At 39.1% G+C, this 19,517-nt stretch overlaps 2 protein-coding genes across 3 annotated transcripts; both read left to right on the forward strand.

Annotated features, from left to right (window-relative positions):
* Nucleotides 1–81: 81 nt before the first annotated feature.
* Nucleotides 82–14,101, forward strand: pign (phosphatidylinositol glycan anchor biosynthesis, class N). Its single transcript, XM_088282555.1, has 29 exons — nt 82–230; nt 2,831–3,073; nt 3,155–3,276; nt 3,369–3,467; nt 3,992–4,098; nt 4,210–4,334; nt 4,426–4,556; nt 4,649–4,768; nt 4,890–4,930; nt 5,051–5,110; nt 5,326–5,418; nt 5,601–5,656; nt 6,302–6,380; nt 6,460–6,642; nt 6,712–6,851; nt 6,928–7,027; nt 8,077–8,169; nt 8,438–8,529; nt 8,632–8,737; nt 8,836–8,944; nt 9,195–9,297; nt 10,193–10,295; nt 10,519–10,605; nt 10,680–10,735; nt 10,908–10,983; nt 11,060–11,133; nt 11,219–11,261; nt 11,354–11,406; nt 11,481–14,101. The coding sequence occupies exons 2-29, from the start codon at nt 2,847–2,849 to the stop codon at nt 11,602–11,604; spliced, it is 2,802 nt and encodes a 933-aa protein (XP_088138681.1). The 5' UTR covers nt 82–230; nt 2,831–2,846; the 3' UTR covers nt 11,605–14,101.
* A 209-nt stretch (nt 14,102–14,310) lies between these two features.
* On the forward strand, nt 14,311–19,332 carry gpr141 (G protein-coupled receptor 141). Of its 2 annotated transcripts, none has more exons than XM_088282557.1 (2): nt 14,311–15,485; nt 17,501–19,332. In XM_088282557.1, exon 2 carries the CDS (start codon nt 17,501–17,503, stop codon nt 18,437–18,439), a length of 939 nt encoding a protein of 312 aa, XP_088138683.1. In that variant the 5' UTR covers nt 14,311–15,485; the 3' UTR covers nt 18,440–19,332. The 2 variants fall into 2 exon arrangements, with proteins under 2 accessions (XP_088138683.1, XP_088138682.1); XM_088282556.1 differs by lacking the exon at nt 14,311–15,485 and adding an exon at nt 16,222–16,399 and having other exon boundaries at nt 17,501–19,330.
* The last annotated feature ends 185 nt before the right edge of the window (nt 19,333–19,517 follow it).

Consider the following 19,517-nt stretch of genomic DNA (forward strand, 5'->3'; position numbering starts at 1 on the left):
ACCCCCATGTCACAAATAGGAAGTGCATAGACGCAGTCTTTCCGCGGGATTATTCGGACCGGACCCATGACCAATCTATGATGATTCTTTTTTTCAGGGCGCATTCGCAAACGTTGGCGCTGCAATTCTAGTAAATACGGAAAAGCCAATCAAATATTTTGTTTACGATCCACTGCCCATTGCGCAGCAGATCGGAAGAGAGTGCTGCTGACATTATGCCTTGCTAAAAGGTAAGCGAGGTTGATGCGTCTTGTTTTAAATGAATGGACGGAGAAATTTAGTTTCGTTCTGGCTGCAGCCAATTCAAAACCAGTGTGCATCATATGCTCCGAAACCGTCGGCCGAAATATCGTAGGTTTTTGTTGTGTTTTTCAAACTTCAAATGAGGATGCAAGTACAGCGAGTTCCAATACTGCGGGATTTATTGACGTTCACTTTAACTCGACATTCACTGAACTAACTGATCCCCGTAGCGCCCGCCCATTGCCCCCGATAAAGCCAATGGACCATACCGCAGGTTAAGGACCTGCGTGAAGTTGGCCCCCCATTTCTTGCAAAAATAGGGGGAAATAGTTTGTTTCGTTTGTGCTGCGTTTGTGCTCGTTTGTGCTGTTAAAATTTTCGTTTCGTTTGTGCTGCTATGGTTCCAGAGATATTACACTTTGTTTTATTTCGAGTGATGACGTCACCCAGCCCCCCATTTTCATCCAAATGGGTCGGGAATGGTGCCATTCGTTTGTGCTCGTTTGTGCTGTTAAAATTTTCGTTTGTGCTGCTTCGGTTCCAGAGATATTACACTTTTTTATTTCGAGTGGTGACGTCACCCAGCCCCCCATTTTCATCCAAATGAGTCGGGAATGGGAGCCAAGATGGCGGACATGTGAGCGAGAACGTATGTTGTTCAGATAGTCAAGGGGTTTTGGGTAAATTGCCCATAATTTTACCTTGCCCGTGGCCAAATTTCACTTGCCCCGGGCAATCGGGAAGCGATTCTTTTTAACTTAAAAAGAAGGATTACATATTTAAAATGTCACTGCTGTGTTACCCCCCTGACTACCAGTAGTTCAAATTTGTCCTCTGTAGGCGACATTTTTAACTTAAATATCTCCAACCCAGTGCATCCAATCGCATTAAATATTTTAATTATTAATTATTCTATAGAGGACATTCAGAGCTTCCCATTGATACCAAATTTGTAGGGGTTGGGGCTAGGCTTCTCCCAGTGCAAGCACTTTTTATGGGAAGAGGAAAAGTAAGTGTTTACTGCTTTTTATCAAAGATATTTTGCCTTGAAATGCTGTTGGTAATTTATTTATAAGACTATTATGAACATGTTAAAGTGTTGTTTGAGTTATTTTAAGTATATTTGACCCTAGTATTGAAGTGTTTAAAAATGTCCTTTGTAGTGGACATTAGAAGTTATTTTGTCCATGTTGCTCTCTTTTTCCCAAATGACAAGAAAGGGAGTCATTCTCTGAAGCAGAGGAATTTTACTGCAGATTCTTTTGGAATTCTATTTACATGGGCTGTCTAGGATATCTAAACATTCAAATGTATTAAGCCTCAAGTACTAGAGTAGAAATTGTGGCGGAAACCATGACCATTGTTTTTCAAATTGAGAAACTCCATCAAGCAAAAACAAGTGATCTCTTGTTGAGAATCAGGCCCCTCTTCATCAAAGTAAGGCAAGGATGTCTGAGTCTGCCAAGAGCAGGAAAATTGTGCATTGACAAGCAAATTGTTCCTTTTCCTGGTTGATATCCAGTGCACCAGTATGTACCGGGCAAACCAAACCCAACTGGACTGTAGGCATTTGTCTTGGCTTCACCAACTGGTCTTGTTTTGGATTTTGTGGTCAGCCCAGGCAAGACAACTTTCACAGCTACAGGAGGATAGGTCTTCGGGGAACCAGCTGTTCTTCAATTGACACAGTCTGTTCCCCATGGCACCCACCTGTTCTTTGACAAGTACTTGACGACAATCAGCCTCCTTGACACCCTGATGACAAAAGGACTGGCAGCAACTAGAACCCTCATGAATAACAGGGTTCGAAACAACTGAAAGATCATAGGCGATAAGCTCTTCAAATAGAAAGAAAGAGGGTCATCAGAGATGGTGAGACATAAAATGGTTGAAAACTAGCCAGTGGTCATGGCATCATTTGCCTACGGGATTGAACCTTGGGACACACGCAGAAGATCGTCCAAGAAAGAGAAAAGATTTGTCCAAGTGTCAAGGCCACTAGCAATTGCTTCGTACAACACCAACATGGGTGGTGTGGACTTGGTCGATCGAAAGTTGAGTTTCTTCAGGAAGGTCTCTCGCACTAGAAAATGGACAGTGAGTGCAGTTTTCCACCTTTTTGACCTGGCAATCACCAACTCATGGCTTCAGTTTAAGAGTGACTGCCAGTGTCTGGGGAAGAAACCACAGAAGATCCTTGATGATTCTCAAATTGCCCCTTGGAGAAGCGCTAATTGCTCAAGCCTAAGCAGGACGTGCAGCAAGTGACAGCGAAGATGACTACACTCCCCCACGTCAAAAATGTAAACCACAGCCAAATGCAGCTCTGAGACACGATGGCGCTGTGCATCTTCTAGAGATGGTGGATGAAACACATGCATCAAGGTGTCGCCAATCTGGCTGCAACAGTAAAACATTTTTTTTCCCTGGTAGTCAGGAGATTAAGGGTGGTTTATTTACAAGTACCATTTACGATTAAAATTGCACTTGGCAATCCTCCCTGTTTCTATTTGCTCTCTTAAATGTAACGAATGTCAAGCGTTAGCCAGAAAATATATTGAATCCCTTGTTTATCTTTGCGTTGCAGACTTGAACGGTTCAGAATGAGGATGATCATCTTTTTAGTGGTGGGACTGATTGTCCATGTAGTCTTCTTTCTGTCCATCTTCGATATCTACTTCACCTCTCCTTTGGTCCATGGGATGACCCCCATTGCCACATCTTTGATGGCTCCTGCCTCCAGACTGGTGCTGATTGTGGCTGACGGCCTGAGAGCAGACAGCTTTTTCACTCTGCTTCCTAATGGCTCATCCACAGCTCCTTATTTGAGGTTGGCAAACGAGCAAACAATAAAAATAGACTTTTGTGAGTGACATTTGAGGTGTATGTTGTCTGCTCTCTCTCCTAACAGGACTCTCATTGAAGAGAAAGCTACCTGGGGTGTCTCCCACACGCATGTTCCCACTGAGTCTCGCCCTGGTCACGTTGCTCTTATTGCTGGATTTTATGAGGACGTTAGTTCCGTTGCTCGAGGTGTGTACTGTTTAACACCCACACATCATGTCGCGGTATCATTTGGCAATCGTGCGTATTCATAGTGAATGTTTTTGTGTGTCTGGGATCAGGTTGGAAGGAGAATCCTGTGGAGTTTGACTCTGTGTTTAATGAGAGCAGACATACTTGGTGCTGGGGCAGCCCTGATATTCTGCCCATGTTCGCAAAAGGTAGCGCACATACTCTGTCAGTTTACAAGTACGATGTGCGATGGGTATCGATTCAAATTTTCCAAATCGAGTCGATACATGAGGGCCCGATTTAATTTGATTTTCGATTCAATTAAAAATTTCACGTTGTACCAATTTTACTTTCATATGGAAGGGATTCTCAGAAGAACCAATGCTGTAATAGTACAAACGTTTTTCTGTAACTAGGTGCATAAGTAAAAATATGAATATTTTCATGAAGAATTGAAGTCATTATAGTTACATTAATCATGTACATTTTATTTAACATGTCCTTATCAAAACTATAAATTCATCTGCACTCATCCTTGTTGGCGCTGACTTTACTGCTTCCGCCATTTTGTTTTGATACGCTACTTTCACGTAGTGACAAGACATCATGTGACTCGTGAAGTCATGTAAATTTATGCAGAAAAAGACATTATTGTGGTTATTGTCAATGTATTCAAAAGTGTGCTGTACTCACGCAGTAGTTTGATACTATTCTCCCCCTCACATACTTACAGGGGCGAGTGGAGACCATGTGTACACCCACACTTATTCAGCAGAAGAAGAGGACTTTGCCTCCAAGGATGCATCCAGGCTAGACAGCTGGGTGTTCACTCAAGTCAAAGTATGATCATTGGTACTCACGCATATATGACATAATCTGCAACATTTTCAGTGTGGTTTTCTTTTTTTTGACCACATTAATGACGAAAAATGTTTGTGCTTTCTCGATCAGTCACTCTTTCAATCAGCAAAGTCAAACTCCACTCTGAAGGCCAGCTTGCTTAAGGATAAGAATGTCTTCTTTCTGCATCTGTTGGGTCTTGACACCAATGGACATGCTCACAGACCAATGTCCCAGTCAGTTCTTGATATTTCTTTATTAATAATTCTACTCTAATCTTCACAACAAAATGCAGACTTATTAACATTTTATTTGTCTTTCATTCAGAGAGTACCTAAACAATATTGGCCTAGTGGACTCTGGCGTATCTGAAGTGGTTTCTATATTCGAAGATTTCTTCAGTAATGATGGCAGAACAGCTTTTGTGTTCACTTCTGATCACGGCATGACCAATTGGGGTAGCACATTTAAAAAAAAAAAAAAAAGGATAATAATTCCAAAACAAATCTGCTCAGATGTCATATTTTAATCCAAATGTGTGCGACTCTAGGTTCTCATGGTGCTGGTCACCCCTCAGAGACTCTCACCCCATTTGTGGCTTGGGGTGCTGGAGTACAGACACCACACAAAGTGACAGAAGATCAACTTTACCAGGACGGCTATTTGCAAGGTGCACTCATAAGAAGCGATTAGTGGCGACCATTTTATTAAAAATGTTCAGAATGTGCTAGAATGTTTGAATGGGGTATAATGGATACATCGTTTCCTGATGTCTTTTTTTTATACCCGAGACTGGAAACTGGAACACCTCAGAAGAGTTGATCTCAATCAGGTGTGGCACCTGTATTTAATGAATTTGCTATTTTTATCAGATCATATTTCTGTGATGAAATGGTAACTTGTTGTGGAGCGATGTTATAATATGTGTAAAGATTTGCTGTGTGCTCTGCAGGCTGACGTTGCTCCTCTCATGGCATCTCTAATTGGTATACCCTTTCCTGTCAACTCTGTCGTGAGTTTTGCAATTTTACTCATCGCACGGTGAATGAAAAATTTAAATTGTTCCTAATAAGAAAGTGCGTTTGCCGTGAAAGATTCCCATGATTTTCTTTTAACTCATTTTACTGCCATTGACGGGAATAGAAGCCATAAAGTTTATTCATTTTATCTGGGCTGGCAGTGAATGAGTTTTAAAAGGTTGAAATTATTCTGTTTGTGTGTATTCAGGGTGTATTACCTCTACTGTACCTGAACAACAGCGATCAGTTCAAAGCAGAGTCCATGTACACAAATGCTATGCAAATATTGGAGCAGTTCAAGGTGAGGCGGTGTTCAGCTCAGCTGTAGATGACATGTTTAGCATTTTTTCACATAAGAAACAATAGAACATCACTGAAAATGGATGAATGCAAGTTAATAAGTGACAATGTTACACTTTTCTTTAGAAACACCAACGGGAATGTATTGTTATTGAATCATATGTTTTATTTATATTTTTGTAGATGAGAATGAAGCATAAAAAAGAAACAACGTTGTCTTGTCTCTTTACCCCTTACCAGTAAGTATAATAATGTGGAGGTATTACTGAGCATTTTCTTTTAATTATACTTATGCTTTGACACAGTTCAGAATATAAAACCGTGGGTGGGTCTTACTGGCACTGTGTTAAATTGGTTGAAATCGCACTTACAAGATAGGGACTACTTTTTCTCAATTGGTAGTCATGTGTCCGAGCGAGCAAAGATCACATGCACGGGGTTCCTCAAGGCTCCATTCATGGACCACCTCAATTTAATATAATAATATTACATAATATCAAATGGCATTTAATTTATCTAGGCTAGTCGTAATAATTTTAATTGAATTATTTTAGATTATTTAATTGTGATTTTTGCAATGTCTCAATATTTTAATTCTGTTTCTGTAATTCTTTTAATGTTTCATGTAAAGCACTTTGAATTGTCTTGTACCTGTGCTATACGAATAATCTTCCATTGCCTTGCCTTATACGCTCAAACGTGTTGCATGGTATTAATGCCTCGAACACTTTGGTCATGAGAGCAATTTGTTCAAGGTGAACGTTCACAGAAAATGTCCAGTCGTTTTGTAAGCTTAACACCAACAGTCAACTTTGGCTGTTCCTCAGCAATGTATCCAAAATGCCATTCCATACACATGATCTTTTACTTTCCCCGCTTATCAGACAGCTGACTGAGCCCAAGCAAGCAGAATATATTCAGAAAGCAAGAATACTGATTCAGCTGGAAAAGTACGGAGATGCTGTGAGTATCATATACTGTAAAGTGGAAAATATCCACAGATGACTGTGTAATATTCAGCAGGCTTTTGTTCTTTTTCTAGATCTCCCCCTGCCAGGCTCTTATATCCGATGCCCTCGAAGGCTTAGTTTACTACCACACCTACGACAGGTTTTTCTTGGGTTGCAGCGTGGTGCTGGGATTCGTGGGGTGGACCTCATATGTTGTCCTTGTTGTTCTAAAGACTCACACAAGCCTTAACATGCATCCCGACATTCTCAAACTGGTTTGTTTGAATCCAATTTGACACTCTCACTAAGATCCGACGTGACGTGTATGACTTCTGGATTCGCAGAAACCCAATCACACCTCGGTGAGGCTGTCTGTGTGTGTCGCCGTGCTGATCAGCATATTCCTGTTCATCCAGAGGAGTCCACTCACATACTATATTTACTGCCTGCTGCCCGTGCCTGTGTGGTACTCTGTTTTTAAAGAGTGAGTGTCCTACCTAATATCAAAACAGATCTGCATAGCCATGGTTCAGAATATTTAGATTGATTTTCTGTTTCAGATCCAAGACTCTAAAAGACTTGATTCACTCCGCTCCTTCCCTGCCAATGTGGAAATGTTTTGGATACATTGCGCTGGTAATATTAGGCATTGAACTACTGGTAGGTATTTATAAAACTGCAAATCAGAATACCGTATTCTTACAGCCATAACGGCGAAACACCAGTTAAGGGTGCTATTTCCATATTTAATGTACATATTAGGCGCGCCGCACTACAAGGCGCTAGCTCAGCTGCTCACACTAGCTCAGCTGCTCGCGCTAGCTCAGCTGCTCGCGCCAACTGATGCCAGCTCACCAGGACTCAATCCCCTAAGGGATTGTTGCCAGAGGTATCACCCTGTTTCAATGACAGATGTCATGAAACTATTAGGAATCACTACCAATAACAATGACTCTACCCAATAAAAGGTGTCTTGGCAATAGTCTACTAGACAACGTCAGGAGAGGAACTTCACTGGTCACCACACTCCTGAGAGTCACGGTTTCAAATCAAAACCCCCAAAAAAAACTCAGCATACAAGCAAACAATGAAACAAAGAAATAAGATTAACACGCAACATGTATCTATCATGCCATCTATATACCCAAAAGAAATAAAAATAACACAAAAAGATTATAGCATTGGCTTCTTGGGAGCCACTCAGCCTTAGCCAATTACAGCAATGGCTTCTTGGGAGCCACTCAGACTCAGCCAATCACATGGCTGTTTAGAGAGATGTGCTGTTGTGCTTTTAGGCATTTTGCAGTCTGTTGTCTAAACCTGGGACGTTTCTTGCTTGCAATAACATAAATGATAAGACAGACTACAACATTGTGGCCAGCTGCCCTTTTGTCCAGCTTTCTCCCACACCATCACCCAAACACCATAGTCACATAATGTATAAGTCACGGTCAATAAGAAGCATAGATGACTCAGATTTTGTCCAGCAGGGTGTGCTAACATGCACTCCGAACAGCCCAATAAGTAAAAGGGTTGATGGTCGCGAGTGATGCTTAGTCCATAATGGGCGCGTCGCTTAACAAGGCGCTTTGTTCGTTTTGGGGAAGATTAGGGACTTTAAAGAGCGCCCTATGGCCCGGAAAATACGGTAATTTATTTTACCTGCAATGAGGCGAGAAGGTTCCAAACTGTTCCTCTACTGCCCCCAGGTGGTGAGTTTTTTCCATCGCGCCATGCTGACTGTGGGTCTGGCTGTCCTCTCTCTCTGGCCGATGCTGTCAGGTCTTTTTGACAAGGCAAAGGTAGGATAGGCAGTTGATACCATGTAAATTTGTTCCTTTGGTAAGAATGCATTATTTAAAAATTTTAGTTCCAAGAAAACAGAAGTAAAAACATACAAAGGGAACTTCTCAGACTTTGACACTGTCCTGCGCCACTGCAACCACATTATTAAAAGTAAAAAATATAACGACTTGTTTTTTTTAAACTTAACCCCTATATTGTGCATGTTTTCTTCTGGTTTTGGCTGGTTATTTATATGAGCTCTGTCTGATCTTTTTCGCTTTCTAGTGCCGCTCACTGAACTGGATTCTGGGCTGCCTTTGTTTGGCTGCTTTCCCCCTGATGCCTGTTGTGGGAAGAGAGCCAAACATTAATCTGGTGTGAGTATATTAAACTAACAACCACTATTATAAAGTGTATTGTTGAATCAATATTTCAATGAAAATAAAATAAATAATGCAGTAACTTGTTTCTTTTCTTAGGATGTATGCCGGTCTGCTCACTCTCTTTTTATCAGTCTGTTTCCTGTGGCCGTCACGGAACAGGACTTCACTACCCCTTGGTGACAAACAGCAGTTTGTCATACAGGTAACTGCGGCTAATTCTGTTCTGTGCATGACTGGACTGTATTTATGTTAATGCAGTTAACCAAAGTGAGGTTCGCTTTGATGGGTGTCATTGAACAGATGCTGCATGTGGCAGTGTGCGCTTACGTTCCATTCCTCACACACTCCAGCCTGCAGCAGAAGCAGGGTCTGCCTCTTCTCAGTCAGATCATCAGTTGGGTCACTTTGGGTAGGTGGCACAGATATACACTATTCTGTACTAAATTCCATTGCACTCTTTTATTTATTTTTCTAATTTATATATTTGTCTGTATTATTGTTGTATTGCACTGGAGAGGGGAGCCCTCTAATCTCGTTGCACACTTAAGTACAATGACAATAAAGGGATTTCTAATTCTAATTCTAACACACGTTTGATTTGGTTTTCCAAAAAAATAAATAAATAAATTAAATAAATAAAAATATTTTGTTTTTTTTAGCATCTTCCATACCTGTTCCATTGATGAGCTCTCCACGCCTGTTTCACCGGCTACTCAGCATTTTCCTCTCGCTCACAGCCACATACCTTCTGCTTAGCACAGGGTAAGTTAGCATACACTGTCACTTTATTATTATAATAATGTAGTTGTGGCGGACCGTGCATTTCACACGTAGGCCTTCAGTGAAGTCCTACTTAGTCCGACTTGAATAAATCCCCGTTCATGTACCACGGCTGAAGAAATAATATGCCAAAATACTCTTACACACGACTGGGTAAGGACGACCTAGCTTCTCTTGAAAGGTTTGTCTTGGCCTCATAAGTGTATCTGCAATGAAATCCCCACTTTTCCCTCCTTCGGCATTTTAATTTTAAAAGGCAAGAATGTATTTAAGATTTTCAAACGGTCGCCACTTAGAATTCCGCATAGTGCTGCCCCCTCACGAGTGAGTATCCAATCACAAGACGTGTTCACCACTATCAGCTCGTGATCTGATTGGCTATCGCAACTGTCTATCAACTGTAAAAGCCCCCTTGAGACACCGAACAGACACCCGCACGATTGTATCTGAAGGCCTCGGAAGAATAGTGCATGCTAGTGGTATTACGAAATCTGCCTGACAACACGAGCTGGCTGAATTCTGATTGGATAAAAACTCTAACCTAAAAATTCAACACTAGGATATAATATGACACCAATGTGAAGAATATGATCATGATTTCTTGATTATGTTAGGCCAGCAGAGAAGCCCTTGACCGTCCACCACTGTAGTCTAGCATTATCATATCATAACTGTCCATTCTACCAACTAGAAATCTAAAAACGTATGTACCCGTAGTTGAGGGCTGAGGGCTCTGGAGTTTCTTCCACATCAAATCCATCCCACCATTTCTTTATGGAACTAGGGCACGTTCTTGCGCGAACAAAAAACTTTCCTCCATATATTGGAATTCTTTTGTGAATAAACCATCACATGGCATGCATAATTTCTCACCCAGGGCAGAGGCCTTGTTCCCTCCGGTGTTATCTTGGTTGATGTTTGTGTGGATCAACATTGAACAGGAAGCCATGATTGCTGAGGGCATCTCTGGAAGGATAGAGGTACAAATCCTGTCTCCTTCCGCACTACGCAATAAATTTTGGAACCGATCAGTTGATGTTACAGTTCCAATGTGTCTTAGCTTACAAACTAGTTAATTTTTTGCATCTTATTCCTCCCAATGTTGTTGAAGACCCCTGAGATAAATGGAAATGATTTCCACATACTTGGATTGCGCTTAATTGTGGAACTTATGGAACAAATGTTGACTAAAATGTCTTTCAGCTCTCCACTATTGATTTCTCTGCCCACATTGACATCTCCAAAATTCGTCAGCTCAAGTGGGATGACATCCGCCGATCATATTTCTTTGTATCCTTAATGGTATTTGCAAGAATGTAGGAACAAATGCCACATATCTGTCCTTGACCTCATGCTTTCTCCAGGTTTTTTTCATAATAACAGCTTTTTTTGGCACTGGGAACATAGCGTCTATTAATAGGTATGTGCAGGATGTGTTGATGAAATGGGATTTAAAATATTTTGTCTGAAAAGTAAACCAACAAAGCCCACTAATCAAATAAAAAATATAAAAGACAAATTTGTTTCAATGAAATGCTTTAGCACAAAATTAGTCATTTGTCTCAAATGTTGCTCTTCTCCTTCTCTTTCAGTTTTGACCCAGCGTCTGTTTATTGTTTCCTCACAGTCTTCAACCCCTTCATCATGGGAGGTTTAATGATGTGGAAGGTGACGTACTGATGCAGGAACTTTTTAAATTGCTTTCAGATCAGTGTTGAGCACGAATGCCCTTTTTGTCTTGTAGGTCATCATTCCATTCATAATCGTGATGTGCGCATTTGAGACTATCCAAGTCACAACACAGCTTTCATCGAGAAGGTACGTAATTCATTTATTTTCGGTCCACTTGTAACCACTACGTGGTACTCTGCATCTGTAATATAACAATATTCTCAATCTGCAGTTTATTTCTGATCGTCTTGGTCATCTCTGATGTGATGGCTCTGGTAAAATCTTTGATTTTCAATCTGATGTCATGTAAAAACCATGAATAAATGAATTTATGTAACTTGGACCTTTTTATTTTTCTCATCCGCAGCACTTTTTTTTCCTAGTGCGGGATTATGGCTCATGGTTGGATATTGGCACAAGGTAAACCGGCTCACTTAAGGAGTATTTAGCTACAGTGCAATGAGTAAAATGTTCTTTCTTTTTGTCCCACGCAGCATCAGCCACTATGTTATCGTGATGTCAATGACCATCTTCCTGATGTTGCTCAGCGTTGTCACGCACACGCTCACCTCACAAAGACTTGTTCTGTGGTGGCGACGCAAGATGCACTTCACCTGAACAAACAGCGGCGCAGAACATAAACATTCAGTATTGATGGGATTTTAATTGGTTACAGATTTGTAGAAAAGTGGTGAATATCATATCTAATATTCGGGGTGGGACGAAAAACCGATACAACCGGATATCCGTTCGTAAACGCAAGCGATACGAATGTGTCGGTGACAAGCTCCTGTATCGATACAAAATTTGCCACGAGCCAGTCGATACATCGTTTGTAGAGCTGTTGACCGGCTATCGAAAGGCTAGGAATCGGTTGTTGCTTTACCCTGTTTTCATATTGAAAATAACGCGAGAATAACGTCATGAGCCATGCGCAGTTGCCACATCCGTGGAAGACCCGCCGAAGAATACGGCGACGACCAAGAAGACGCTTACGCAGTAACTTAGCTTTGCTAATTCGAAGCAACTTAGCTTATGGTTACAATTTTCAGTTTGTAAATGGTGTGCATTGTAATGGTGCACTTTTATCGACCTACCTCTAAAACAGAGGTATTCAATTAAAAGTCACAGAGGTCCACGACGAAAATTTCTTCCAATTAAAAGGTCCGAACCAAAGTCCAACTTCCCTTAATGCCTAGCCTATGTTCACGTTTTTATATAGTTTCAATATTTAGTCATTTTCAACAGAGCACACTTATATACTAAATATTTAGCAATGTTCCCATTAAACACCTTTGCCAGTCAAACAAATATAAGGCGTTTATTTCACATTCAAGAAAATGTGGCTCCAGGAATTTAAGTTTGCCACTTCCAGAAAAAAAACTGTAAAATATCTCCTGCAGAAATATATCAAGTGCTAAGCATTGAGTTAACATCTTTTACCCTTTTTTCTTAAATCAAAGAGTTATCAGCCTAAAAAAAACAGAAAGCCTTATTATTCAAGTAAACCAGGTCAACGTGTTCAGTACACAATCAATAAAAATGGCTGTCCTCATGAAAAACTAATTCAAAATGAGCTTTGACACCACTTTTTCTTTTGAATATTTTTTTTAACTTCTCTTAATGAGAAAAATGAGTTTGTGACTGCCCTGCCAGTGACTTAATTCTGGGTTGGAACGGAGTCAGGGCCATTGGGATTTGGTAGATTATTTCACACATCTGGGCTTTGTGTTTTCCTTTAAATAATGTTTGTGCAACCGCATTTAAGCACTCCTTCACAACTTCCCCATCACTGAATGTTTTTTTATGTTTTCCCAAATTCCATGATACTTTTAGTGAGCATTCGTTTGCATGCCGCTGGGCTGTAAACGAAAATGTAAAAATCTGTTATACTGCACTCGAAGTTCGATGTTTTTGCGTGCGCTCACCTCAAACTTTAGCGGATAACTTTGCAAAAAGGGGCGGTGCTTTGTTTCGTAGTGGCGCTTCACAATGTTGCGACGGTTTCGGAGCATATAATGCACACTGGTTTTGAATTGGCTGCAGCCAGAACAAAACTAAATTTCTCCGTCCATTCATTGAAAACAACACGCATCGACCTTGCTAACTTTTTAGCAAGGCATACTGTCAGCAGCACTCTCTTCCGGTCTGTTGCGCAATTGGCAGTGGATCGTAAACAAAAGATCTGATTGGCTCAAATCAGTGACGCCTTTTCCGTATTAACTAGAATTGCAGCGCCAACGTTTGCGAATGCGCCCTGAAAAAAAAATTCATCATAGATTGGTCATGGGTCCGGTCCGAACACTTTTGATACCTACCTAAATATCTGTTGTGTACAAAACACTAGTCTATATGCTCAGGCTGCAATGATATACTTTGTTTTCATTGTTTATTCTGAATCTACTTCAGTTTATTTTGTTTTCTTATCCAATGCAACGGAGCATTTCGATTTTTGTCCATGTCTAAAAATAAGAACATTGACCACCATTTAATTTTTTTCAGCGCAACAATGCTCAGTGATCATCGTAGTCATTTTTGTTTGTCTACAACAAATTTTAACTATCGCAACAATTTTTAACCAGCGCTTTATTTTAAATATCCAATCGAATCGAATCGTATCAAACAATTCTGCCTTGACAGATACCGTTTTTTTTTTTTCAAATCGTAACCCTTGTATCTGGATACGTATCAAATCTGTTTCATACCCGAGATTCCCACCCCTATCTAATATATTAATGGATATTGTATTTTGCTTTGTATTTAACAGACAAATTAAAAGGGGAATAATTATGACGTGACATTGGTGTTAAGAATTCTAAAAACTGTTAGAAAATCTCAGTGGCTGAGTTCTCCGGAAAAATCCTGTCCTGCTTCCTACCGCATAATAGACATCACCATTAGGAAGTTGATGCAACGATTATCAAACTTTACACCAGATCGGAATTCTTTATATAATATCTTATATTTCTATATATAATAGAATCATGAAGACTGGATTCCCTCCTTAAATGAAGAATCATGACTAAAGAAGCCCATTATTGCAAAAATCTGCAATGTTCAACGGATTACTACTTGAATTGCATTTGAGAAATGTTTTCTTTTTAATGCACATAACAATTAATGTTTTGAGGGTTTTCTTTATTTTAGATTTTATTTTATATTTTGTATTTTTGGTTTAGGTTCTAAATATGTTCTAATAAAACCAATGGAATTAAAGCTGCAGATGTTTGTCCATCCTTCTCTACCACAAATCCTATTGGATCGGTGGCAAGTGGAGCCTGTGATGTGAACAATTGTTGAACAATTAAAAAACTGATATTGTAACTTCACCAGCCACACTATTAGCTAAACATGTACCATCTAACGCAGATTACTGAAACGAGGCAGCAGGTGGCAATAGTAAATTGATTAAATACAAATGCAATCGTGTGACTTCTATGGAGGATTTAAAGTGCCAAAATTAAATAGATACATCATGAAATGTTTGATTAGTATTCTCATTAATTAACTACATCATGCATTCATTTAATGTGGAATTAAGTAAATCAAATAAATGCACAGTTAAATAATTAGATGAAAGTTTCAGTAATTAAATGTGGAATTAAATAAATTGTGTCATTAAATTTATTAATGATTATATTAAAAATAATATATATATAATATATATTAATATATATATATTTCGGTGTTTAATAGATTATCTCATGGTCCCGTGATGCAGTGTTTCATGCTTATAGTCTGTCGAACTTGAATTCCATATTTAATTAACAAATGAAACATTTAATTAATGACACTTTTAAGTATTTAATGGAGCATTTATTTAACTGATTTATTCAATTCCATATTTAATGACTGAATGACGCAATTATTTAATTGATGAATTACTTAAACATCTCACGGTGTATTTATTTAATTTTGGCACTTTTAATCCTCCATATACTTCTGCGAACAAAAACACGAAATGCAAACGTTTTTTTTTTTTTTTTTATTATTTTTTTATTTATTTTTTAAGTGCAAAATGAGCAGCCAATATTAGTGAGGCAGCGATTGGCTGGCAACCAGTTCAGGGTGTACCCCGCCTTCTACCCGAAGACAGCTGGGATAGGCTCCAGCACCCCTCCCGCAACGCTTGTGAGGACAAGCGGTACAGATAATGGATGGATGGATATTAGTGATGTCAAAATTTTTATCCACTCAAGTGGCAATTCAAAAATCAGTTGTTTGCATCTGCACCTGAGGACTACGCTAAAATAAGTATAGATGGTATTCTGTCAGTACAGCTGTTGTGGCATGCGCTATGTAAATAAAATTGTATTGTGATCAAAACCAGGCTCTGTTGTCACTGGTATGTGGGATGAGTTAATGAATTACTGTGAAGTTAGGTTAAACCTGGAAGTGATAATGGAAAACACTTGAGTTTTCTTTTGAGTGAACCCACTGTTCTGCATAACGCTGGGAGCTGTTCATAATGTTTTGACCCTCTCACGGCACTGGATGAGGTAATCAAAGTACTTCTATTTATCTAATTTTGTGGTTTCTAATGATCTCATGTAACTGAATGTAATATAATTGTGGCTGTAACAATGCAACCGTTAGTCGCAAGTAAACTGGAGCAAGCAGAAGAGCCATTTAAATAAGCAGTGGTTTGAATTGAATTTGGGATGCAGTATGTGATGTTTTTGGAGCATGGAAATGATTCAAGTCTGATCTCCAACATGACGCGTTTCAAAGGGTTGAGTGCTGACTGAGTCATCTTGCCACATCTCTCACTTCTCTTTTGTCTTACTTCCTGTTGAGCCGCTTTTGACTTCAAGTCTGACTTTATTTTTTTATGCAATACATTTTTTTTGTATTCTATGTGATGAATGTACACCTAAAGAATGATAAACAGCGCGCACTCACACACCCAAAAAAAAAAATCCTGTCGAGATGCAAATAAATGGTGTATAATTCAAACTGTACGATTTACATTCTTTGCCAAAATGCAAATTATCTACTGTATTATACAAGTATTTTGAGGGGTCTGTGATCGGCTGATATGACAAAATAAAACATGTTCTAATTTAGATAATACAGGAGTTTATACATCTATTAAATGCCATCTTAACTGCACCTTACATTTACCAGGTCATCGTGTCTTTTTCTAGTTGTGAGGAGGAAGCTGTCACTTTTTGTGGTTGGATTTCATTTGTGTGTAATTACCTGTTTGTACACAGTCTCTCACACGAACACACCACCCTCAGCAGCACCAAAGTGAAAACTCTCCTTCATCAGACTCATACATAACACAAATAGAGTTTATTAATTTCACAGTCTTTTCAGCGTAGTTGAGCAGACAATCACTCTTGTATCCAAGCAGCAGAGGAAATATCTCATGAGATCTCATGAGCTTTAACCGCTGATGGACCATAAGGTAACTTTTTTATTTGAGTCACATCCTCTGTATAGTATTCATGATTCTGATTTATTTATTTATTTTTTTTTTTTTTGCAAACCCAAAATGAATTAAATACAGCAGCAAATATGTTTATTCAGACCTTAGTGTATATTCGCTCTTGTTTCTCATTCATTTTCAGTTTAAGTGATTAATTATGAACTGGGGGGATTATAAATACTTTAAAAGCATGATTGATTAAAATCATGGGCTACAATATGTTGGTGAGTTTTTGTAATTACTGTCTGTTATCAGAGGAAAGAAACAGGTTTTAGTGAAGTTCTGAATGATATGAGATTGAGCAGGGAGGGTGTCGCCGTTAGTTTTTTTTGGATTTGATACAATTGCTCAAACAGTGTATACTGTTAAACAGGTTGGAAATGTGGGTGGAATTAAATGTAACGGTCCGAAAATTTGTCATGTCCTACTTGGAGGACAGGACTAACTGTGAGCATTAGAAGTCAAGGGTCCGTCCTTGGCCCCCTTTTGTTCAGTCTGTAGATGTTACCTTTGGGTCAAATGGTTTATCCCTTTAGGTCTTCAAAAAAATATTGAAATATTGTTTTTTCTCTCTGTAATTCGAATAATAAATTTTAAAAATTTACTTTACGTTTCTTTTTAAATTTTGTCGAAGTACTTTTTTTTTTAATTAATTTTGATGAGCTACTTTTGTTTTCTCTGCTTTGCTTTGGATTGTCAGTAACTTTTCTGGTCGTAAATGATTTAGTTGTATCTTTGCTTCTGTGAAGCACCTTGCATTGCCTTGCATCTGAAAAGTGCTGTATAAAAAAAAAAGCTTCCTTGCCTTGCCTTCTTGAAAAAAAAAATGATGCAACCTTCCTAAACCTTGTTGTATGGCTCCGCGGAAATTTCAATTATAATATTAGTGCAAACACTCGACTAAATTCCTAAAGAACAAAATATCAAATATTATACCACAGTAAAGGTGATTTAGTGCCATCTTATTGTCAGTGTAAATGCAACTGATAAGTTAAGCATATTTCTGTTACTTTACATTAATAGGAAATTTATATTTTCTTGTTATCCACCGATGCTTATTCCCTTTCCGTCCCCCCTCAGATGGCCTTCGAACCAACGCACACCACCTCATCCGTAAACCTAATATCCACACTGGCCACAAGCCCTCAAAATGAAAGCATGGAAGAATCCGATGAAGAAGAGTACCATACGTTTCTGATCGTCATCTACACGCTGGTTCTGCTCATCGGCACCACCAGCCTGAGTGTCACCATCCTCATAACAAAGTCCAAGACGTCATCCGCCACCTCCATCGCTGTTCTCAATCTCATCTTCGCACACTTCCTTTTCCTTCTCACAGTGCCCTTCAGGATCTACTATCACGCGTCTCAGAAGTGGAGCCTTGGCTTGGGCTGGTGCCGGGTGGTCAGCAGCATGGTCCATATCCACATGTACATCTCTTTTGGCATCTATACCGTCATCATCATCACACGCCTCCTGGTGTTTTATCGCAACGCTGAGCATTTGGCATCTCTGCCGAGGATTTACGCGCGAGCTGCCAGTGTCTTGGTGTGGATAATCGTTCTAGTCATTGTCACCTGCATAATCTACTTTTCCTACGGCCAAACCAGTGGTGGCGATAAGACCTTGGACAGTCATATTCAATGTTTCAGGTTTGGCAACAACATAGAATCCACCGCCAAGGTGATCAATTACATTATCAGTACGTTGGTCATAACAGTCACCATCGTGCTCGGCGGCCTCCAAGTCAACGTCCTGTGGCTTTTATACAGGAAGCATCACCAGCGATGGACATCACAACAAGATTTTGGGGCCCAGCTGAAGAGTCTGTCCTTCGTCGCCATTATGGCGGTGTGCTTCATCCCATACCACATATTCCGACTTTATTACTTGGAACACATTGAACTGCAGAATCTCAATGAGGTTTTTTTGAGCTTGACCACCTTTAACTGCGTGGACATGCTCACCCTCTTGGGGCACAGGACATGCACACTGTGCTTGAGAGGAAAGGCTATTTAATCATGTGAAAAGTAAAATGTCTAAAATTATAGGTATCCCTTATGAAATCAAGGACCTCCTAAAAAAATGAATCATTATGCACATTATATTGTTCATTAATACTGCCATACCTGACTTATTGTGTGGCGATATGGGGAATTACACAAACACACAACTTAAAAAAAAAGAGTTCCTGGAATCATCAACCATTCAAGTTATCTCGAACCAACCAATCTTTATATTTATCAAATCAAACACTCTGAAATTTCACTTGAATTTAAAACTCCTCAAATAATGTAAAAAGCATACGATAACTAGCTCTGCCACAGTATTCAGAAACTGTACAAAATAAAAGAGGGTTGACGTTATAACCACAAGTGTGTGAAAAATTAAAGATAAGAACTGATATGAAGCAAATGTGTGTCTCTGTTAAAGGTGTCAATCTGTAGAATAAATATGACTTGAGATGGTGTAAATCACTTATGGTGTTCAAAAGAAGGTTTAAAAATATAGTGCTACAAAATTCAATTAAAAAAATAAACAACTATGAATATGAAGATGGATATTTTCTAGTATGGCATAATTCTTGGTATATAAATTATCTACCAGTGTAATTATTTAACTATTTAATATGTACGCTACGGGATACGACAAAGCGTTGTACTTCTTCCTACTTGAACATGTAAACCAAGTTGAACTATGACATATGCTGATTTGCTTTCTTTTTCTTTCTTCCAATTTTTGTTTTTATCGTGTAATGTGTTTATATGGTCAATAAACCAAATCAATCTATCGATCAAATTAAATCAATTATCTGGTGCTTGTAATTCCACCATGAATGTATTAATTGGGCAGCCGTTGCATTTTCTTCATTTTGGACCATAACCTTTGCTGCCAAAACTCGTTATATCCCACCCGAAATGAGAAGATAAACATTAATACATATTACTCTTGTAGTTTCGCAACTCCCAATATGCTTAAAAAAATCACCAAAGGTTGATGAAAACAACTACTAATTAACTGGAATAATGAGCTCAGTCTCTTTGTAAAATCATTGAAACTAATGGAGCAGGAAAAAAGTCTTCTTGAGTGACTTTAC

Source organism: Idiotropiscis lumnitzeri, chromosome 19 (assembly GCF_059441095.1).
Source record: "Idiotropiscis lumnitzeri isolate Australia: NSW breed Sydney's pygmy pipehorse chromosome 19, RoL_Ilum_1.0, whole genome shotgun sequence".
In the NCBI taxonomy this organism is placed as follows: Eukaryota; Metazoa; Chordata; class Actinopteri; order Syngnathiformes; family Syngnathidae; genus Idiotropiscis; species Idiotropiscis lumnitzeri.

Coding starts and splice junctions, on each gene's coding strand:
- pign (XM_088282555.1), top strand. CDS start 2,847: ATGAGGATGATCATCTTTTTAGTGGTGGGACTGATTGTCCATGTAGTC. Junction 3,074..3,154: donor TCCACAGCTCCTTATTTGAG/GTTGGCAAACGA, acceptor CTCTCCTAACAG/GACTCTCATTGAAGAGAAAG. Junction 4,769..4,889: donor CCAGGACGGCTATTTGCAAG/GTGCACTCATAA, acceptor TTTATACCCGAG/ACTGGAAACTGGAACACCTC.